Raw genomic sequence first — 24,274 nt, 5'->3', positions numbered from 1 at the left:
AACTTTTTGCTGAGTGAGCTACAGATCAAACTTCTGGATACATCCTAGCCTACTAATGCTGTCCAAACAGACAGAGGTGTTTACCTTGTAGTGGTTTAATCTTGAAAATAAATGCAAAATGTATTAATGCAGGCAAAAAAATGGTATAAACACTACTTAAATAAATATAAACAAAAAGTGACAACAACAAGAATACATATAAAGATTACTATATGTAAATTTCAATGGCTAAAAGCAGCACATTGGACTGGTATTACTCATGGCTGCTTGCTAATCGCCTGGCATCCCGCCTAGGACTGGATCTCTGCCTTATGCCTGCTGATTGTCAGGTTAACGTCTTATTACAATATGACTATAAAAAAATAATAAAAGGGTGTTGTGGGAATGAATGAAAATGGGGGAAAAAAGTGGAATGAATAGGAATAGCCATCACCAAATGCAGCTGCTCACTACACCTACACAATCTAACAAAATTACATGACGTATCTCATTAGGTTTAAAAACGTACTCGCTTTCCTTTAGGATTTATCCATGAATTATCGATCATTTATTTCAATCGGCATATTATTGCCATCATTTCACGACTTGGCCTTGTACGCTCGGAATAGTACGAACACACCCACCTACCCATGCAGTCACTCACACACGAACCCACAAAGCAGTACTCCATAACGAGATTATTTGGGAGAACTCTGTACCTACCCCTTTACTTGTGATACCACTCCCACCATGACGATGGATCATGCGGTGCTTAGATCACAGACGAGAAACAGCAACCAGTTTTAAAGTGAAACTTAGAGGGACGGTAGTAGATAAGAAGCACTTTTTCTTGTGATCGTTACAAAACCACAAAAGAAAAAACTCAATGGATTGTGGAGTTATTACGTCCAAGACCGTATTGCTTTTCCTCAGTTTGATTTTCTGGGTAAGTGTTGCCGTAGTTTTGTTTCTAGAGGAGAAGGTTGTCTTTCAGAGTGTTTACAAACTGACACTGCAACACCTGAGGGACGACTTGCAGCGTGTGAGGTTTGGGCAGTCTACAGCTTCTCATGTGAGGCATCTCTAAAGGGAGCGAGCAGGTTTCACGGGGCACGGCCAGGGGGGTAAACTAACGAGCGCGTGGTCTCGGGCTCTTCGGAAAACGGAAATCACCGAAGTAAAGGCTATCATGGGGGGGGGGGGAGGTTAAATAGGTGGTGATGCTGCGGTAGCGCTGTCGCCTCACAGTAAGACATTGTCCTGTTCGATTCTCAGAGCGTCTTCTGTGTCGAGACATTCGTGAATGGGCGTACCTTCGTTGAAGGTTGTGCGTCAGGGCCGGCAACTCGGCACGTAAATATCTACTGCCAATCATTAGCGGACCGGAGTTCCGCAGTGGCTACCCCTAAACGGGAAAAGCTGAAAGACACAACAACGTAGTTAAGCAAGGTCCCCGAGTTAGGTGATGGTTCCATTCTGCCTTTACTTATTTGAGGAATGTCATCTGCAAGGCACAACTTTGATATTTTGCTCCGTTGTATTTAGGGTTACCACCTGTCCCTCTTTGGGCAGTTGTGTCCTGCGGGGGAAAAAAAAAAAAATGGCAAAGTCCTGAGATTTTAAGACAAAATATTTTTCTTTAAACATTGCATAATACAGTTATTTTGTATCTGGAACACATAAATATTGTATGGAATAGCATAAGCAACTCAAATGTTACAAAAATAAAGCTGTATTTTGTCAAAAAGTGAAGTTCTGTCCTTTGCATTGGCCGTGGTTATGATTCGTACTGCAAAATCTCACATTTCTACCAATAAAGTCCCACTTTGGGCATTTGAAAATGTGGCAACCCTAGCTGTATTATTTTTATTGCAGTCCATAGAAGTAGCTGGAGCTTATTTTGTAATGCTCTTCAACAGCAAAGAGCTTCTTCACTCAGAAGTCAATGACTTCCGGCTCTGTGCATACCTCTCAACTGTACAAATTTTCCCAGAATGTCCAGATTTTTGTCTCACATGTTTGGTCCATTTTTTTCACACAGTTGTGGTTTTCTAGGAAGTCATTGGCAAATCATTGAAGACTGGAGTCATAAAATAAAGACTGCCATTTGATTTTCAGACTTCATACAGATGTAAAATTATTCTATCAACTTTCTAAGTTAGTAAGAGCAATATTTAAAAATTGCCTCTATCTTTGGACCTTTGTTCCTCTATTATTTATGGCCTTGTCCAGATATCTTGTTCTAAGAGTTTGAGAGGTAAGTCCAGGCTCTGTCAGTATTTGTAGTCCTACCCCTTGAACATTAAGAATCATTGTGCTGGCCTTTAAAAGTCGTAGCAGAAGGTCCTAAAGAAGAACCCTTTCCATTATTTTTTACTAATGGACCCAGTGTATTCAGTGATACCATGTCTTTGCGTAGGCATACTTTGCATTATTGAATAATGTATAAACCCTTGAACAGAAGAACAAGGCAAAATATGAGTTCATAAATCATAGTGCTGTAATGAAGTCATAGCATTTGACAGGTATACTTTCATGGGAAAGTTGATACAGTTTACTGTAGTGTGTGTTATTACCTCTACAATTAATGTGATCATAACTTGCAGTTCTTGTTTTGCCCAAAGTGTTACACCCCCCCCCCAAGAGTCTACACAAATGTTGGTAAGTCAACGTCTTAAACATGCTTGACAGCAACTGTTAAGCAACTTTTATTTTAATAAAAGATTAGGATATCTTATGTACTTTAATTAAAAAGACGCTCCTCTTCTTTATGGCCTTAAGTTTGAGTCCTATTTGGGAATGAATTGGCTGACCCTGTGATAGATTTGGGGAGGGGCTGTAAAGGGTAATTTTGTAGTGCAAAACAAGATGTGAAGCATACCACTTTGTTTGCTAAAAACTGTATTTGGGCTTTGAACTTTATGCACAGGATTAAACTAATAGTCCCGTGATAAGTGTGGGGTAAAATGGGTAAACCACAACATTTCAGAACCCTGGCAAAGTTGCAGATGCATGGTATGACCTTGGAATTTCAGAGATTCATTTTAACCTAAAGTCATATGGTAATCATATGGGTCTGTATCACCATAGCTCTGAACCTCTTAGCACAAGAAATTTAGACAAAATCATAAATAAAAAGGAGGACAAAGGCCCAGAAATAGGGACAGTTTTAAATATTGCCCTTATAAACGTAAGAAGTTGATAGAATAACAGTTTTTGCTTTTGCATTAATTTTTCTGAAGGGTTCGAAATCTATAACTCAAATGTCTGCCATTATTTTCTGACTTCGGTTCTCAAGGACTTGCCAGAAAACCAACAATTTTGAGGAACAGACCAAAAATGTGAGGCAAAAAATCTGGACTGTTAAGAGGTATGTATATGACACAGTGATAATGTTGACTGAGACTCGAAAGCCATGAAAGAACTAACAAAAAATGTCTGGCTTGCCTATTTTTTGGGAGGGGGGGTGGAGAGACAACGCTGTTGATCCCTGCTTGAAACTGGTTAGATTACAGCAAGAATTTCAGATCAACTCAGTTGCCTGGAATTGCCACGGAGTACTTTGCCTATAGTCAGCATCATCAAAACATAATAAAAATATGTACTTAAAATGAAAATGCACCAGTCCATGGGTAGAAATATTAGTTTTGTTGAAAGCAGAGAAAACGTATACCCATTTACAATTTGTGTGTGTATGTGTGAAAGCAGTGTGCTGCCAAGAATTAAGGAGAAGTGAAACAGGAAGGTGGAGAGTAATAAGCAGAATATAACAGGAATTGTGTGTGTGTGTGTGTGTGTGTGTGTGTGTGTGTGTGTGTGTGTGTGTGTGTGTGTGTGTGTGTGTGTGTGTGTGTGTGTAGCTGGCTTTAGGCACCAGCAAAGCCTGCAGTCACTGGGGGCCCCCTTTTCTTGTGGGGCCCCCAACCACAGCGCTTTATCTTGATAATTTTTTAACATGTTTGCCAAGCCTACAAAAAACAGCACAATAATCCTGTATACTTAATAAACCAGGTGGGTAAGGATCTCCTTTAAAATTCAAAGATACCTCTGGTTATAGTAACAACATTTTATCAAGTAACAGGCTTCACAGTTTCATTAAATATTTTACCTCTGACATAATGAGTAGTTAAACCCTGCTGGTGACTGTTCTGTCCACTGAAACTTACTTCGTAGCCAGCTTTAGGTACCTGCAGTACCTGTGGCTACAGGTCGGGGGCCTCCGTCATCCCCACAAAAGCTGCTGCTGGTTAAAAATTAGGAGAGAAAAATGTACTGATTTCCTAATTATGCACTCTTACCTGTTGTTTTATGACCCTGTAAGGTTAAATCTGATAATAAACATGAATGAGGAAAGCACTAGAGAGCTCAGCAGCCCAAATTGACCGATCTCTGTGCACACCTTGGATTATAAGAGGAGCTGATGCTCCCAGTCTTCAGTGATGGTTTTCTCTTTCAGGGAGTCCTATAAATACTGGCAGAACACCAGATTCCATAACTCTCATCTTCTTTGCTGAAGAATTCTACGCATTGCCAAAAGTTATAGCAGAATAAAGGCCATTATCAGGAACATGTTTTAAATATTACTCCAATCCGCTTAAAAAGTTAGAGTAACATCTTTTGCATAAACATGCATTTTTGGACAATAAGTATAAAAGTTTGATGCCTGGATTTATTGAATGTCTGTAATCTTGAATAATTTACCAGAAAATCAAACTTTTTATGAAGGACAGAGCAAAAGTATGAGGCAAAATCAGGAATGTTTGTAAAATCGGGGACGGTCATGAGTATATATTACTCCTTGGTGAGTTAAATAACTGACTTTTCCTTGCTGCTGTTTGAAGACTTCTAAACAACATTCACTGATCTGATATGACAGTACCATTATTGCACATTGTACTTATTTCAATAAATAGCAATACATAATTATTATTGCTATGGCTTATGCGTGTGTGCACGCACCCAATTATGCCAGGGGTCTATATTAGAACACCGAACATTCCAAAATGTCAAATGTTCTAATATCGAACCCTAGTAATCGAAAATTCGGAACAGCAAATTTTTTTTAGGGAAAAATTTGCTATTCTAAAACACATACACACAACACAAGCACACCAAACAAACAGCAATCCACACACATACACCTAACCCTACACTAAACTATACATACACCACTAACTAACTATCCACGTACCTTAACCCTAACCCTAAGGTCCGTCACTATCGGACACTCGCCTCACCTGCGCCCTAACCATAACTCACCTAACCCACACGTCCACACAATCGCACACTTGCCTGACCCGCACCCTAACTCACCTAACCCGCCCTAACCTACATATCCACACAATCGCATCCTTACCTAAACCAGACCCGTAACTTTCCACCAGAGCACTGAAAATACTGAAGCAACAGAAACGGACAACCAAATTCTTTCCCTAGGAAAGAATTCAGTTTTCTGTTTCTTCGATATTTTCAGCGTTCGCTGAAAAACTGGTCGATATTTGAGCACTCAACATTTCAAATGTTTGGTGTTATATAGACCCTAATGCCAGGACACATATATTCTTCTTCTTCTTCTTATCAGTAAAAATTGCAACTAACACGTAATTATATTTCAAAAATAAGGCATATAATACATCACAGAACATTCAGACACGTAGATGTTCTGTGAGTGTGGTGGCCCCCACTCCATCCTTGACTGTGTGGGGGCACCACAAAAGCTGTTGCTGGTTGGGGAGAAATGGGGATAAAAATGTGTTGATTTTCTGATTACACTCTTAACCTGAATAGGGCTGTGATATGACCCTGTTAGAATAAATCTGATAATGGCCTCTGCGCTCATTTGCACCCTGCTCAGATGTGTGTACAGAAAGCTGCTGTAGGTTATGCGTGTGGGAGAGGGTGTTGGTGATTGTGTGATTATTACTTTAATTTGCATCACAGTCTAACCTTAGAGATGTAAACAGGATGTCATCATAGCTTGTGTTTGGGCTGGGGACAGTGTTCTTATTGTTTCCTTTACCTTTCTTACAGACCTCTGAGGTGTACAAAGAAGGTTACTATAGCTTGTCTAGGAGCAACAAAATAGAATACATTACTATAATCATTATTTTTGTTCACTGTCTTCCCAGTCACACATCAGGTATGTATACAGGTGGCTGCATTTGGGTGGTTAGGGGTTAGGAGTGATGAAGCATGCTATGTATATGTATGCCAACAGTCACTTACAATACATGACCGTGGCAATTTGAACCTCTACTTTCATCCCAGTCTAACCTCAGAGGGATGCATAGGCAGTGACTTTTTTTTTTTTGGTGGGGGGGGGTATTCCCAGATAGGCTCTGTGTATCCTGATAATAATTGGCTTGTTAGTTTAGTGTGAGCAAAATGTAAAGTTGTTACAATAAAATCTCCAAGTTTGCCATAAAAGCCAAACACACCTCCCACCATTGCTCTGCCCTCCACATTCTTAACTGGCTAGAACTTCCTAACCATCTGGACTGCCTCCAACTTACTACTGTCCATAAGCTATTCTTTAACCCTACCATATGCCCTACTCTTTCCAACTTCCTACAACCTTACACTCCTAATAGGCCACTTAGATCTTCCCACCTAAACCTTCTCACTGTCTACAAGCCAACCCGCCTTGCTGGACGGCACCTCCTGTCCTTCTCCCTAGCCAAAAAATGGAACACTCTCCCTTCTTCTCTACGAACTATTGAAAACACTAACAATTTCAAATCGCATCTCCATTCGTACTTATTCTCTAAGTGGAAGTGCAATCGCACTTTACCCACCTAGCCTTCTTCTCTTCTCACTTTAAATCATATTTTCCCCATTTCCCCTTTGCCTACTACTTAACTCCTCTAGAATTGACCTCTTTTAACACCTCTAGAAATGACTCTGTCTTCAGCATTATTTCTTGTACATTTCATACATATTGTATTTAGTTTTCATTCCCTGTTCTCCTCTCCCTTCATTTGTACCTGTTCTGGCACCCAAACAAGACACATTTTCTATATAAACTCTGGAATTATTTCTTTGCAACATATGAACTATCTGCTAAATTATTAATGTACTAGTTCATGTCTCTATTCTACAAAGTATTTGCACCACCTCATGCCTCTGTTCTCAAAAGTGTCTGCACCCTCAATTGCTACTATTGATTATCTTATGTATCTGCATCCGGAGGGATACTTTATCTGAATGCTTAATGCTTACTGTGTTTCAAAGGAAAAAAAACTTCAAAGACCAATACACGTAAGGTTCAGATAAGGCACATTTAATAACATGCTGCAAGGAGACAAAAACATGCAAATACAGGATTTTGCCTAACTACTAACAGAAAGTATGCTATTCTTATACTGGTCTACAAGGCATTGCCTTCTGTGGTTGACGTAATCAAACACAACTTTCAGTATTGTTCTACAGCAGATGTTACTCAGATTTTCTGCTGACATGACTGAAAAACATTTTGAGAAAAACAACCTGGCCTTGGTGGGCTCTAGACCATTACATGTATTAAAACTACACAATAGAAGCTTGTGTTGCATTTCAAGGTACTTTTCTAGCTCAGACATAAGCAAGTGCTGATTGCAATTCATATTTTCAAGCAGTCTTTGTTCTTGTTATCTATAGCTCCTGCACCTTTGTATTTTCTCACAGCACAAGCGGAACTCCTTGTCTAGGTCTCCTACATCTATTCATTATTTTCCTGACACAAGCAGAAATTATCTGCTTTCCTGTAAATTTCCAAAGCATAAGCAAAGATTATAGCTGCGCATATTTCATGACAATACAAGGTTAGAAAGCTTCTGCAATTCGTACAGATTGTATGCAGTGTGAAATAGAATAAATGTGTTAACCCTTTTCAAGCCTTAAATGCACTAAGCATATTACTAATACATACACTAATACATATTTTTCTGACATTTCCCCCCCTTTTAATACTTTTATTCTACTTTCAAAATAAGCATAAACTGTTTTTTCTTCTCCTAACCTCTTCCCACTTAGGATTTGCAGTTAAGAGAGTCATTCAATTTAAACTTATGAAAGCATTTTCAATCTTTTAACAGTTCTTCAAACTCAGTACTTTGATATCAGGTTTCAGAAACTGACATGTCTATAAAGTCTTTAATCAGTCTTTTCATGCAGGGGATGCCACCGCAAACACATACTCCCAGTAGGACCATTCCTACACAAATGGCAATTAGAATGTTCATTAGGATAGTACCCCACCCCTCAAACCATTTCTGGAAAAAGTCCGTCACTGGGTTTGGTCATGGCCGACACTGGTGATTGTCTATCTCGTGTTTATGGTCAGGAATATACGAACAGCACTCCTCCTGGATTAAAGCACAAGTACCACCTCTCGCCGCTAGGGTGAAGTCGAGAGCCATGCGGTTTTGAAGCACTACAGTTCTCATGGCATTCAGTTCATCAGTCACCAATTCGAGAGCTGAAAAAGTTGCATTACTCATTACTTCGAGAAGTTTAGACAGTTTTTTCAGCTCCCAGATCGATTTTGTTGCTCCATATGCTGGTAATATGCCTGCCCACGATATAACAGTATCACTCAAGTCCATGTGTGTCAGCCCATCACCTATAGAATGATGGTTTTTCCAGCACGCATCGATTTGCCCCACTGGATTTACAGGTTTCTTGACGGGTTTCTTGTCGACCTCTCGGACATTCCGAATTTTTCCTCGAGGCAAAACTGCAGTGTGTCGTATGGCCGGAACCAGGTAGCCCAAAAAATAACTGCCAGACCAATTCTCAGGTAACCACTTGTATGCCTTTTTGCCACATACAAAATAACAATCGTCTACTTTAGTAGTAACTTTACTATGAATATACACTTGTCCTGCATGAAACATTTTTCTATTAATTATAGACAGTTGTTTATAGAAAACAGAATTATGTTTTACTTCAATTGTTTTTTGCATCAATTCAAGAAATGAATCATAGTTTGTATTACAATAAGAACCTGCATTGTTAGCTTTAGTGTAACATTTATAAGGAACAGTCACATTGCAATTGCTCCAACCCACCTGAACAGTATCATTTTTATAAAAGTACATAGTTCCCTTTTATGGAATAGACAAGTGCAATGCTATTTTATCTTGTGATGTAACGGTTGAGGTATCATAAATCAAGTTTTCCCAGGTCTCATTGACCTCTAGGGGGACTTCAGTCATTAATAACCCCCCCCCCCGTATGCTGTTAGCAAAGCTGTGCAAATCCGGCAATTCGAAACATTGAAAGTCTCAGCATACACATATTTAATTGCCTGGTAAGTGTTGAAGTTTGGGTGCCAGTCTGAGTAACGCTTCATGTTTATTCAGTTCAGTTTGTGTGGCTGGAAAAAGGAATGGCCACAACAAAAAGATTGTTGTTACTAGTACAGTTAACAGGATGATTATGCAATACTTCTGAGGAAGTGGTTGTTCTGCATTCCTGTCTTTTCTGTATTCTATCATTTTTGCTCTTGACATGTGACAAGATTTTTGTCCAGTTCAAAGTTCTTAACTAGTTTGCAGTGCGTCAGGTGGATCCACGAGGCACGCTCTGCGATCTTGACTGCAGTGGGTGTCGACAGAAGCACTTGATATGGACCTTCTCACTTTGGTGACGTCCAGTTCTTTTTCTTTGTCTTCACCCAGACCTAGGTTCCCGGATCCACTGCCACTTCTGATGGTCTGGTTTGTTCTTTATCTGAAACAGAATTTGACTGCAACAGATGGTTAGAATTCAACAAATTTTTCATATATTCTGCTAGTGTACAGTCGGCTTCCTGGTCTGCGGGCATGAGAAGTTTCCACTGAGGTATATAATAAGCCCTTTCAAATAGTTTCTCAAAAGGAGTCAATCCTTTTGCATTCGGAACAGTTCTCATGCTCAACAGTGCCAGGGGCAGACAGTACACCCAATTTCTCTTTGTTTCCTCTATTAACTTTCTTAGCTTACTCTTTAAAATCCCATTAAGCCTATCAACTAACCCTGCAGATTGCGGATGGATATGCACAATGATTCGTTAAAGAAATACCAAAATGCTTACTTAGCTGTTGTATGGTTTGGTGTACAAAGTGTGTACCGTTGTCACTGTAGATCCTTTCCGGAATGCTGAATCTAGGGATGATTTCTTTAACGAGGATTTTCGCTATGGTTGCCGCATCTGGATTTTCAGTCGGAAAGGCTTCCACCCATCTGGAAAACATATCTATAATGACAAGACAATACTTCTTATTTTCACATTTATTCAATTCTATGAAATCCATACAGATAGTATGAAATGGATACGGTGGTGTAGGGAAACTCCCTTGCTTGGGCTTTAATGCCCCTTGTGCATGACGTTTGTTACAAACGTGGCTCATTAAACAAAACTTTTTAGAATAGTTTAAAAATCCATATGCCGTGAACACTCGGTTCACCAGCTGTACCATCCCCCCTGTTGAGACATGGCATTGCCCATGGCTCAACAAAGCTGCATAGATGTACAGCCCCTTTTCGAGAATTGCTGCTCGTCTTACCCATCTTTGTTTTTCAGCCTGCGTAGTAAGTGTCTGCATTGTCTTTAACATTTCCAAGTCTAAAATCTCAGAGGGTTGTAATTCCTCATTCAAAAGAAATACTTCTGAAGCTGCCTGTTTTGCAGCTGTATCAGCTCTTGCATTACCTTTAGAAATCCTATCCTGTTGCTTGGTATGAGCTGTGCATTTACAAATAGCTACTTTCTGAGGTAACTGAATAGATTCTAACAGATCTAAAATAAACTGTGCATGATTGATTGGTTTGCCAGTAGATGTTATCATTCCTCGATTTTTTTCCACTGTTGCGCAAAAACATGTACAGTAGAAAAATCGTACTGGCCGTCAGTAAAAATGTTCACACATTTACCCTTTGCTAAGATACATGCCCGTGTCAAGGCAATCAATTCTGCTACCTGTGCAGATAAATTGTGTGGTAAAGGTTTTGCTTCTATAATCTCAGTATCAGAAACTACTGCATATCCTACTAGGTTCTGTCCTGCAGGACCCCTTTTGCACGAGCCATCCACGTAGTATGTTACCTCGGCATCATCCAAGGGAACATCCATGAGATCTTTTCTAGGCAGTGTCTTTTGCTCTCTCACCTGTAGGCAGCTGTGTGGTGTGCTATCTGCTTGGGTTGGGAGCAATGTAGAAGGGTTCAAAGTCGTGCATCGTTCAATTGTCATATGAGGTTGGCTCAACAATATAGTCATACAGGAAAGATGCCTAGCAGGGGAAAGATATGCTACCTTCTCTGCAGTAAAATAATCGCGACTGCATGAGGCACTGTCAAAGTGAGAGGGTGGAATAAGACTACTGAGGCCGAAGCCTGTATTGCCATTGCAGCTGCAACTACTGCTTGTACACAGTGGGGTAAAGACCATACCACTGGGTCTAGTTGTGATGAATAATAAGCAATAGGGCGTTGCTTGTCCCCATGCTGCTGTGTTAACACTGACGTCATATATCCTTGCTTACAATCTACAGTTTGGAAAAAAACGTTTGATAGTTTGGTAATCCTAAAACTAATGAGGACACCATTAACTGTTTCAGTTTGCAGAAAGCAGATTCTGCTTCTAGTGTCCATTGTAACAAATCCTGTGTTGCCATAGGCTTTTTATATATCAGGTTAGTCAGCGGTGCAGATTCCAAAGCATAGTTTGGAATCCAGCTCCTGCAAAAATTAGTCGTACCCAGGAAGGACATAATTTCCTTCTTAGTAGTGGGTTTTGGTGCTTGCAAAATCGCTATTTTTCTGTCCTCATCTAATGTCCTACCCTCTTTGGATATTACATATCCTAGGTATTTAACTTGTTTTTTCCAAAGCTGCAGTTTATTTTTGTTTACTTTATGTCCTTCAGTGGCTAAAAATTGTAATAGCGCTATGGTATATTCTTTGCAATCTTGCTGGGTAGGGGCCGCCAGCAGGATATCATCAACATAATGTAAAGTCTGACTGCCTCTTGGTGGGGTAAATCCCACCAAATTGCTTGCCATTTCTTGTGAGAATATCGTTGGGACTTTCATAATATCCCTGTGGTAGTCGAGTATATGTATACCTTTTCCCCTGAAATGTGAATGCAAACCAAGATTGGCTGTCAGGGTGTATCGGTATCAAAAAGAACGTATTGCTGATATCTACCACAGAAAAATATTTCTGTTGAGGTTTTAAATCATTCAACAGGGTGTGTGGGTCTGGCACTGTAGGTGCCCTTGGTATTACTGCGTCATTTACAGCTTGTAAATCTTGAACCATATGCCATTCGCTTTCTTAACAGGAAATAATGGTGTGTTACATGGTGAATCAGGAGATTTCCACCAGCACCCCTTCCTTAAGTAAAGCTGCTATAATAGGTTTGAGTCCCACCTCTGCATCTTTTCTTAAGGGATACTGTCTTTTCTGTGGTCTAAATGCTGACTTTGGTGTGATAGTAACTGGTTCCGCTGTTCGAATAAGTCCTATATCTGACTTTCCTGTTGACCAAAGAGTTTCTGGTATATTTTGTAAGGCATTCTCTTCCTCCTTGGAGTGCTAATCAGCTGTCCTTGCTAGACTGCAAGTGCACGGCTGGGTGAGTCTGAGTTATCCAATTCAGCTTCTGCATTTGTATTCCCTGTTCTGACAGTTCTAACTCTGTCTGCTTTTTCCATCTCGTGACTTTTTCTCCTAAGTCTACCCATTTTACATTCTTGTCCTTAGTTAAGCTAACATGTGGTAATCATTTAGATTTATAGAGTGCAAAAAACTCCTGGGGCAATGAACAGCTGGCTACACTGTTCCCTTCTATGTCGCAGTACAGATTTCGTAATATCAATCTGTTTGCAGGATTTCTAAACAATTCTTGCTCATATTCCTTATCAGGTCCTGGTGTGTTACAATAATACAGAGTACAGTGCAACAAATGTTGTTTATCAGTGTCAAGGGAGGGGAACTTGCTGATGGCTACGTTCATCAACTCTTCGTTCACTGCCCCTGGACCAGTCGTAACCAAGTCCTGGCTGTACCAATAGAACATTTCACCCTCCGATTTCACTGCAAAGGTATCAATTTGCTGCTGTGCTTCCATACCCTGCATAGTCGGAACTACTGCTATACCAAATAGCTGCATAAGGTCTCTGCCCAAGAGGTTTACTGGGTATTTTGTGGAAACAACAATTTTGCTTTTCTGGGTCAATCCTGAAACAGGATTAGTTATTGCAATATTATGGGAGAGGGGCTCCCGATACAGCTGTCCATTAGCTGCTTTCACTAGTATGTAATCAGGTGAGACTGAATTCTCTGGCAGTTTGGAGGGATATATCGGGGTCCGTGATGCCCTTGAGTCACACAAGAATTTGACTTCCCTCCCTTCCACCAAGAGTGTAACTTCTGTTTTTTTGTCTGCTAAATAGAGCTCTAAGCTCAATAAAGCTAAATCCAATATTTCATTTTCTTCACTATCTGTAACTTCCTGCACTTCCTCTATTACTTCTGTCACATCCTCTACTCCTTCTACCGCATTCTCATTTGTCCTTTCTCCGCTATCCCCCTTCTAGTGATTCTTGACTATCATATAGTCAGTTCTCACCCTCCTTGTCTTCCGTGGTTGCCGCCTTGTTTTTCTTGCAATCCCTTGCCAAGTGTCCCTTTTTACAGCATTTAAAACATTCACCCCTTTACTTTCGCCCTTCAAAGTCCTCTGATCGCTGATCAGATTGTTTGTTTCCCTGGGCATTTCTCTTGTCCTTTTTCCCCGGACTGTACTGCATAAACTTCTGCTCCATCTTCTACAGAAAATACTTGGGCTTTCTTTTTAATTTTGTTATTAAAATACCTTTCGGCATGTCTGGCATATTCAAGCAATGACTGTAGCCTGCTTGTATGATGATCTACCATGTGCTTTGTAATAAAACTGCTTATGGGTGCAATGCTGCCTTTCAAAAATGCATTCTTTAACTGCTGCTCATATGGGGAATCTTGTGTCTGATCTTCAGGTACCTGCATTCCACAATGGTTATTAAAACATTCTAACAGTCTGGCATAATATCTGTCAATAGTTTCACCTTCTTGTTGGATGCATTGATTAATGCAAGTCCAGTCTGCCCTAGGCTTCCATTTCTCAGAGATTCGGTCTGTAAGACCTTTCACTCTTATCTAACTTTGCGCTGCTATGTGGGAGGGGTCTGAGCGCAGCGTCACGGGGATTCCAGTTGCTACTAATCATGTGCCAATCTTGTCCCACAATTTGTCTGACTACTATTTCTACCTCTTCTCCGTTTAAATTATAACTTAGCCTCATTCCTTGTAAATCTTCTAAGAACTTTCTGAAATTAACTTTTGGATGTGGAATTCCCTCAGTGGCTTTCCGGATATCTTCTGGAGTCCAGGGTCTATACACTAGAATAGTTGGGTCCTGACCTTGCCCTGCCTGAGGATTAGGCACTTCTATAAGTGGGCATATTTCTTCTTCACTCATAGATCGTGAATTCCTACCCATTTGATATAATTCAATGTCCCCTTGAGTTACCTGCCCGTGTTCGAGACCTGGTCTAGATGGGATCTCAAATAAATGGTTTTGCTTTCGTAATGTCTCTATTTTCAGTGACAGCAGGATATTGTGGGGGTGGACTAACCTGTTCACGTGCTTCATATTCCGGTAAAGGAGGCGGAGGGGCCGATGCTATTACTAAGTTATTGTCCTCCTTATCTAAAAACATTGCTTTTGATTTATTATTCTTTTGTTCCATACGGTTTACCTCCTCAATCCACCTGTGTGCCTGAGGAATTCCTAATTGGCGCTACTTTTTTACCCGACCTGTAGAATCGGTTTTAAGCTGTTTGACAAGTTTGATAAGTGAGGATTTTTCTAATTTACCGTCAAATTCATACTTATTAACCCACTTTGAGTAGCATTTAATATTATCAGCACGCTGTGACTGCATGTATTTTGCGTCTTTGGTTAACTGCGGATTTTGGGGTCTTTTTGTGCAATTATTACCCATTTTATTCTACCCTTTTTAATCGTTGCGTAACTCCTTATTTTTAACGTGGTACCACTGATTTTGTTATAGTCTCTTCAGAATGACTGCCTACCTACTGTGTTTCCCTGATCTATGACAAGACGGTAATCTTTTCTGTCCCTGACTTGTAAAAATACAGTCCTGTCAAAAACAATACAAATCTAGTCTCTGATCTAAAACAGAAAAAAAGTAGATTCACCTTACCTGAGCCTTCGTGATTGATCACCTGGTTCATGAAAAACCCGTCTTTCAGTCGCAGATCAGAAAGTGGCTGGCCTCTTTTGTACGACGATTCAGTCGGAGGGCTTTTCAAAATAAGAAGAACCGATGTGGTTTCTTCCCCGTACGGTTTCAAGCCACCTGGCCTGTCTGATCCGAGGCGAAGTGAGGGTTTCCGGTCCAAAGGACCAATCTGTCAAAGGAAAAAACTTCAAGGACCAATACACATAAGGTTCAGATAAGGCACATTTAATAACTTGCTGCAAGGAGACAAAAACATGCAAATACAGGATTTTGCCTAACTACTAACAGAAAGTATGCTATACTTATACTGTTCTACAAGGCATTGCCTTCTGTGGTTCACGTAATCAAACACAACTTTCAGTATTGTTCTACAGCAGATGTTACTCAGATTTTCTGCTGACATGACTGGATTTATGAAAAACATTTTGAGAAAAACAACCTGGCCTTGGTGGGCTTTAGCCCGTCACAAGCTTCTGTTGTGTAGTTCTAATACATGTGTTACATTTCAAGGTACTTTTCTAGCTCAGACATATGCAAGTGCTGATTGCAGTTCATATTTTCAAGCAGTCTTTGTTCTGGTTATCTGTAGCTCCTGCAGCTGTGTATTTTCTCACAGCACAAGCGGAACTCCTTGTCTAGGTCTCCTATTCATTATTTTCCTGACACAAGCAGAAATTATCTACTTTCCTGTAAATTTCCAAAGCATAAGCAAAGATTATAGCTGCGCATATTTCATGAGAATACAAGGTTAGAAAGCTTCTGCAATTCGTACAGATTTTATGCAGTGTGAAATAGAATAAATGTGTTAACCCTTTTCAAGCCTTAAATGCACTAAGCATATTACTAATACATACACTAATACATATTTTTCTGACACTGTGTAAAGTGTAGCTTTAACAATGTACCAGTTCATGTCTGAATTTTGAATAGTTACTTAATCCACAAACTCAGTGTCTACTATGTAATGTGAAGCCTTACCAATTTACCTGTTTACATCTCTGTTTTTTCTATACCCTCTATATCAATTGTATTTTGCTTAGCTTATGTATCTGTATCATGAATTGTAACTTTATTCAATATCTAATGTTTTTACTATGTAATGTTGGAGCTTTTCTCCCCGGGCCTCCACTGAAAATGGGCTCTAGAGCCCAGTGGATCCCCCCCCGGTCACCAAACAGAATATTTATTTATTTATTTCAATCAGCTTTGAACATTAAGTCATGGACAAAACTTATGTCTTCCTTGAAAGAAAGTAACACTGACATTCTTTTCTTACTCATGATTTTTTGTTCAAGCCATTACTGGATTAAAAGGTTGGGAAAATGCATAAAATGTATCCCAGAGCATCTATAACCCCATGGCCTCTGGGGCACTAGCTTAATTGAGTTGTTTCCTAAATGGCTGTTATTGTGCTGTCCTGAAAAAAAAAAGCTTTAAAATGCACTTCAGAGAATATAAAAAAAATATGGCTTCTTGAAAAAGCCAAAGAGTAAGGCAAAATGTGAGAAAAGGAAGAAAAAATGAATGTGCATGGTGTGGGGAGCCCAAGACGGGGGGGGGGCAGAGCGAAGCACTGGAGGATGTGTGTGTGGGTGGGGGTGGGAGGCTACAACAGTAGGTATTGCATAGGGCACCATTTCACTTAAATCCACCTCTGTACATGAGAGTTGTTGTAATGTGTCATTGTTGTAAGTAAATGCCAGTAACGGTGAATGTCCATCTGAGACGGGACAACGTGGTGTGGTACACGGGTCTGTTATAATGTAAGAACACTGTAGCTATAGCTCAGTCTGTGCGTACTACTCCTGAAAGTTTGCAGCATGAATTAAAAGGTTGCTTAGGATGGGTGGCAGTGACAGGGAGATACTTACACTGGAAGTGCCAAGGGGGCCTCCAACTCGACATTTGCCGGGGGCCTTTAAAATGCTAGCACCAGCCCTGTGTGTGTGTGTGTGTGTGTGTGTGTGTGTGTGTGTGTGTGTGTGTGTGTGTGTGTGTGTGTGTGTGTGTGAAAGTAGTGCGCTGCTAGGAATTAAGGAGAAGTGAATGGTGGTGTGCGTGTGTGTGAGCGAAGTGGTGTGTCTGATTTTTACATATGTATTTGATTTTCCATTTTATGTAGTACTGCCTTGAAACTTGAAAATACAATCACAGGAGGGGTGAAGATTATTAGAGTAAGAATGGATTAGTCAGTTGATTACATTACATTACATTACAGGCTAGGTTGTTGCATTCTCTAGTAATTTGAAAAATGAAGACTGGCTCTTTGGTTGGCTTCATTGTTGAACAGACAAAAACAGCAACAGTGGGACTGTTCAGCCAGTTTACTGACCCGAAGGCTGTAGACCACCAAGTCACTTAATTTTTGGAAAACAAGTAAGGATTTGGAGTTAGAATGAGACAGAAAGCAGAAGGAACACTGGTGAGAGCTGATAGGGGACATATGAAGTAGCTAGACTCGAGGAAGTGCGTCTAACATGTTTTTCCAGAAAAAAAATGCAAACAGATGCATAAGGCAGGCTATTTGAATGACATTGGAAAGGAGTTTCAACAACTTTGCAGTTTAGGGGAGTGTGCTCCCCCACACACTAATTTATTCTTCCCACTGAATCACCTCCACTCTTAGCTGCCATTTCCTGCCCTTTACTTTTCAATATTTTTGTTCATATTTTTGCCTTTACAACAGTAATACAGATCTCTCAGAAATCCCCAATTGCAGCAAGTAACGCCACAAAACCAGAAAAATAAAATCCAAACACCCAATGGAGCAGGAGGCAATAAACCTATAAAAAAACAGTAGTTTATTCACAAAGAAGTAAGTGCTTTTGCAGCAATTGGCACTCTACCCGGAGTGAATATGTATGTATTGTTTATATGTAATGTAATAATGCTGCTAAGAATGAATAACTTTTTTTTTATTATAATATACCTCTTAAGGATGTTTTAAATTTGAAACGGCTTAATTGTCTATTTTTGTAGGAAACTTTGTAGCTGCTGATAGGTGTATTGTGTGTGTGTGTGTGTGTGTGTGTGTGTGTGTGTGTGTGTGTGTGTGTGTGTGTATATAGTCTTGCATTTTATGTCTGATATTATGTCTGATGAAGCAATGCTGATTACAGCGAAAGCACTTACTGTGAATAAGCTACTGCTTTTTTATATGATTACTGTCTCCTGGTCCATTGGGTGTTTAGATTTTCTCTCTCAGAGATATTTCACTATAACAGTAAGTCATATAAGTAGTGGACAGTCATGGAATGTATCCAAGTCCAAAAATATTCTGGAAAATATCGCCTAAAGTGGTGGTACAGTAAAAGTCATCAGTTTAAGTGCGGGTCATTTGAAGAGTTCTTGGTTACTTGGGGCAGAATCAGCAAGTAGCTGCATTAGGATTATCTGCAACACTTGTATACTCAATAGACCAGAGACTTTTTCTTCAGCATGTTTGTGTGTTATGAAGTCTGCTACTTTATGCACAAAAGCATCCTCGTTTTATTTATTTATGTTACACATTATGAATACAGTTGAAAAATAAATGGCTTCAGTATAATTCCTAAAAAGGCATACTCTGTTCCATTCAGTTTTCTAAGCAGAACTTAATAAAGCACTCCATCTTCTGAAGAAAAGATATTGGAATTTAATATTGTTACCTGTGTTTTTTTGGGAGCAGGTATTCTGAGAATATGTTCTTCATTCCTTTAGAAGATGACTTCTGATTAAGTAAAACTGTTCACCTTTAAGGATGAGTTTGCAAATTATCTAAGATAACTCCTTACTTGCCTAAAACAGAACTGGGTATACTGAAAGGAGGTCACCTTTCCATTAAGGGCGTTGACAAAATATGTTAGTAAAATTTCCACTGAAAGCCCTCCTTGATCCGTTAATGTATCCTCAGTTTAGCAGACACTGCAAAGGCTTCTTTCTTAAACTACTTTAGTACATTCCAAGTCAGGCTCCTTCCTTAACGTAAGGAAAATATCCATTATACAACACCTTCACAAACCATAACCCCTCTCCCACATATGATTTCTGCCACTTCTGTGATCTACTCCCTCCTTGAAATAAAAAAATATTCAAGCATTAAAGATGTGACTTTATTAAAAATGTAGTGCCCTGAGTACATACTAACATAGGTTTTAGACTAGGGGGAACACTGTTGTATGTTTCATGATAGTAGTCTTATTAGAACAAAGACTGAAGCTATCTTTATTGATCTCAAGACCTTTGTGGATAAATCACTATATCCTTACCTTTGTCTTGGTTCAAGCTGTTTTTATGATGTGGTCATAAGCTGATGTTTTAGCTTCATTCAAAGTTAGTTCCTTTTACACAGAAAATAGAAACCACTTCATTATCCCATCTTTTTCAGAGGTATTCCTCAAAGACTCTGAAATTATCTAACGCCTGTTTTCTTTTTGCTGTCTTCCTGCCCATCAGCACACACAATGAGTTTGATCATGTAGAGGGAATCATTATGCATCATATGAATTGAAACAACTCATACACTATCTCTATTCCACGAATGACATTGTATGTTACTTAACTGCTATAAAACACTAAAAAAGATCATATGATTCAGTACTTTAGAGACAAATGCACAGTGATTGATCATCATTGACCTTCCAAGAAACAACATTGGAATGTCACTGCAGTTAAATAGCTTGGCCTTTGGATGGATTCCACCTTGTTTTGCCCTCTTGAACAGAGAGATTGTGAGAAACTTCTGTTTTGTTTGTGAAAACTGTCACAGTGACTCTCTTCTAATCCCAGAGTTTCTGTTGAAAAACAGATTATCCTTGCTAAACTGTAGTTTGTCCATCTGTTCATAGCATCCTCATCCCCCCCCCCAAAAAAAAATCCTGCCGACAAATCACTGTAGGCCAGTTGCATTGATTCATTATTTTAACCCCAAGGTTATGAACACTGTTGTTCAGTACCCTCAGAATCCAAATGGTTCAAGTCAAGGAACCTATTGTACTGCTATGTGGTTTTCACTTTAGATGACCCAGCCACGTGCTTCTTATCTAACAGGCTTACTGTCCACAAGACTTTACCTTGTTGTCTTAATTCTCACACCAGTGATGCTCAAAATGAGCCTGTCAGTTGTTTGAGGACTGTCAGTGCCAATACAGCAAGACACTTTAGCACCAGTGGAGTTTTCCATTTACCACAGTGCTGCATGACTGGAGCTGGTAGAGAAGTTGTGGAATGTCTTTCCACTTGGGGAGTGTAACAAGTCTTTGCCCCCTGCAAAAAAAAAAATAGAATGTGGTTCCTGGAAAGTGGCTTTTACTGAGTTGTTTTAATGGCTTCATTAAGTGTCAAAAGTTTTTTTCTGATAAGCATAATTCATTTTAAAAGACCCCATAATAAAGTCATATTGCCCAATCTTACCTTCTCCATGCTGTGCTTCAAAGCCTGGGATTGCTTTTTACTGCCTTAAAAAGTTTCAGACTTTGTTTCCAGTCAATAGTCTCGCTACAGGAGAGCAGATTTTCACTGAATTAATCTCTTAGCATTTTCCTTAGTACTGTCAATGGCCACAATCTTCCTGGCACCTAGGTAGAAAGCCACAGACATCTACTTTATCCAAGGTTAAAATTATGTACTGACATTCCGTAACTCCAGTTACAGTTAAAATATTGTAAATAGTATTTCTGGCATGAAGGTAGAGAGGCAAAGCTTCACTCTACAGCGCTGGAAATTGAATTTAGGAATAGACTCCATCTGGAAGTAGAACTGGCTGGGGAAGGGATAATATGGAAAGAGACTGATGGTAAGCTCTTGTATTCCTGGGGAGAAGGAGGATGTGTGTGTGTGACCTCTTGTAGAAACCAGAAATCTCTTTGAGATATGTTAGGTTTACTGTTTGTGAGCAGTGATGACATCCAGGCACTCTGCAATAGCTGCCTTCACAGCTAGGGTGAATGACTGGAAACTGCAAGGATGAGGAATCTTAGGTTCCATACTTCCTGCTTCCATTACATCCATCACTTTGACAGCCTGACAATGAATACCATTGAGTAAACCACAGGAAACAGTAAACTCTTGAAACTCTTGATAAACACAAAAACAGCCACCGAGTAGTCTCTAAAACACCAAAACGAACTTTAATATAGTGAAGCGCTTTTCGTCTACCCAAATAGGTAGACTTCATCAGACAAACATATAAAAACAGTGTAGCAACCTTTTTAAAGCCAAAAAGGCACCAAATCCAAACCAGTCGGCTCTTGTGCTTAATAAACCAGCATTAATTAGAAAATGTAAAGGTACATCACAAATATACTGATAAAAAATGCTAAAAAGTTGTAAAAATATGAAATACATAAAAATACATACATATTCTACCACCCACATGGAAAAAGTCCCAAACCTCATAAATTTCATTGTATTAAAATGTGAAGAAAAAAATAAAAATAAAAAATAAATAGTATGTAATATATAACATAATATATTACGTCTTACCTACTTTATATAAAAATCAAAATGTTTGTTGCAATAAATAAGAAATTCTAGATCGCTAATCACATGTACAATAATAAAAAAAAATAAAAAATTATTAAGGAAAATAAAAAAAAAATCTACTGAAGCAGACTTTTCAACTTCAAAACACAAGACAAAGAAGTAATCTCATTAATACCAGGGAAGGTATAGGAATTTAACCTAAACTGCCATAACAATTCACACTTTTCTAACAACAACTGGCAAGGTCCACCTTTACCATCTATAACTACCTGATCAATAATTTTGAACAAAAAATGGTGGGTTGGGTACTCATTACAGTGTCTTGCCAGTGCACCTACAAGAATGCATGGATCGTGCCATCCCAAGCAAAACCAAGACTCAGTCCTCCAAGAAAAGGAAGACAGTCTGGTGGACTCCTGCCATAAACAAGCTGTACAATACAAGGAGGAAACTAGTACAGAAAAGAGTAAAATCCCAAGAAAGGAAGACATCCCTGATCAGTATCGGCAAGAAACTATGACCCTCATAAAATCATCCAAGGCGAGCTTTGAAAGAAAAATTGCCAAGGACTCCAAAGATAACCACAAGGCATTATTTAGCTATGTCAAGACATCCCTGATCAGTATTGGCAAGAAACTATGATCCCTCATAAAATCATCCAAGGCGAGCTTTGAAAGAAAAATTGCCAAGGACTCCAGAGATAACCACAAGGAATTATTTAGCTATGTCAAGAATCTAAGTGGCAATGCTCAGATCTGCTTGGAGTTGGTGCAGAATGGCACAAAATACACTGAACATACCGATATCGCCAACATCCTGGCAGACAGGTTCAGCACAAACTTCATCCCCCTCTCACCCCCAAAAGGGCCCATAACCATACCAGACGAATGTAGAGTCCCTGAAATCACAGACACTCAGGTTAAAACGGCCATCTCCAAAGCCAAAAACACAGCATCAATGGGACCGGACGGTGTCCCAGGCTGCATCCTACATGAGCTCAAAGACTAACTAACCCCTCACTTAAACACACTGTTCAAACTCAGCCTCTCCACAGGCTACGTACCCATAGAGTGGCGCACAGCAACGGTTATTCCGCTCCACAAAGGTGGAGCCACAACAGACCCCGGGAACTATCGCCCTATAAGCTTGACTAGCTTGGTCTGCAAGGCTATGGAGCGCATCATCATGGAATTCATTAACAGAGACTTTGGGAACCTCCAAACATTGGACCCTACCCAGTTCGGCTTTAAGAGCAAATCATGCCTCCTAAATCTGGTGGACTTTTTTGAGACAGTTACCAAGGCTATAGACTAGGGAAAGATGGTACACATAGCCTACCTAGACTTTGCTAAGGCCTTCAACACCATTCCCCATTCTGGTATTCTAGACAAGCTCACCAGCCTGAACATAAACCTCTACGTCACAAGATGGGTGGGTTGCCAACTGGCTCACAGACAGAACCCACATGGTGAGAGTTGCGGGAGCTAGGTCCGACTCTAAACTGGTTACAAGTGGCCTTCCTCAGGGCTCAGTCCTAGGACCCCTCCTGTTCGGCATATACTTTTCAGAAGTACAGGCAAGCACAGGAGGACTATGGCTGACTAAGTTCGCAGACGACTGCAAACTAGTGGGTATAATTGACTCTCCGGCTGACACAGACCTCCTCCAAAAGGGTCTCACTGAGATGGATACTTGGTGTCAAAATCATGGCCTCAAGCTAAATGCCAAAAAGTGCATAGTCATCCCCTTTGGAAAAAAACAAAGTACCCACAAACTACCACATAGGTGGATAGTCCCCTAAATACGGAAGATGTAATAAGGGATCTGGGGACCCAAGTAGATAGTAATCTCATCTTTGATAATCACATTGCCAAAGTGGTTAGAAAATCCTTCTGCGTGGCCCACCTAATCACAAAAGGGTTCGCATCCAGATCAAAAGAGGTCATTGTGCCCCTCTACTCGTCACTCATCAGGCCCATCATAGAGTACAACACCCCATTTGGGATGAACCTTACAAGACACCTGCAACAGCTGGAAAGACCACAGAAGTACCTCATCAAGAGGATCACTGGCCTCAAACAGATGCCGTATGCAGCTTGACTGAAGAAACTCCAGCTGTACTCGGTTGCATACCGCCTACTCAGAGGTGATCTCTGCCTGACATACAAGGCCATGAACAACCCAGAATTGATGGACATGCTCCACCTAAAGACAACCTTATCCCCTCGAGCTACACGCTCTAGGGATCCAAACCTCACCACAACAATAAATAGGACATGCTGGAGGGATAGATTCCTGTCCCAGAGACTTCCAGTGCTTTGGAACAAAATCCCAATCTACATTAGGCAGAGCTCCTCGCTAACACTCTTGAAAAGAAACCTTGATGAGTGGATGGGAAACAAAGTTTATCCCGGGGATCACTTCAGTGGCTCTGCTGGACAGAGGCACAGGGAACTAATCTAAGAATGTGGCGAAAGCCAACACATTCTGGCTAGGCTTATAAATGCCTTCGGGCAGATAGCCTAGTACCTACCTATGAACCTGTTAGTGTTGTTATTCTTCTT

The 24,274-nt window shown here is 40.0% G+C and overlaps 1 protein-coding gene across 1 annotated transcript in view; it reads left to right on the top strand.

Moving 5' to 3' along the window:
* The first annotated feature begins 726 nt into the window (after window positions 1-726).
* LOC122807188 (tetraspanin-36-like) overlaps window positions 727-24,274 on the top strand; it is a 476,995-nt gene continuing 453,447 nt past the window's right edge. The window contains exon 1 of the mRNA XM_044078240.1: window positions 727-925. Coding sequence (XP_043934175.1) covers window positions 866-925 — 60 coding nt within the window. The 5' untranslated portion in view covers window positions 727-865. The remainder of the gene's footprint in view (window positions 926-24,274) is intronic.

This window comes from Protopterus annectens, chromosome 1.part1 (genome assembly GCF_019279795.1).
Source record: "Protopterus annectens isolate FY-2018-M chromosome 1.part1, PAN1.0, whole genome shotgun sequence".
In the NCBI taxonomy this organism is placed as follows: Eukaryota; Metazoa; Chordata; order Ceratodontiformes; family Protopteridae; genus Protopterus; species Protopterus annectens.
Note: the sequence above shows the minus strand (reverse complement) of the source record. Positions and strands in the feature narration are given on the sequence as shown.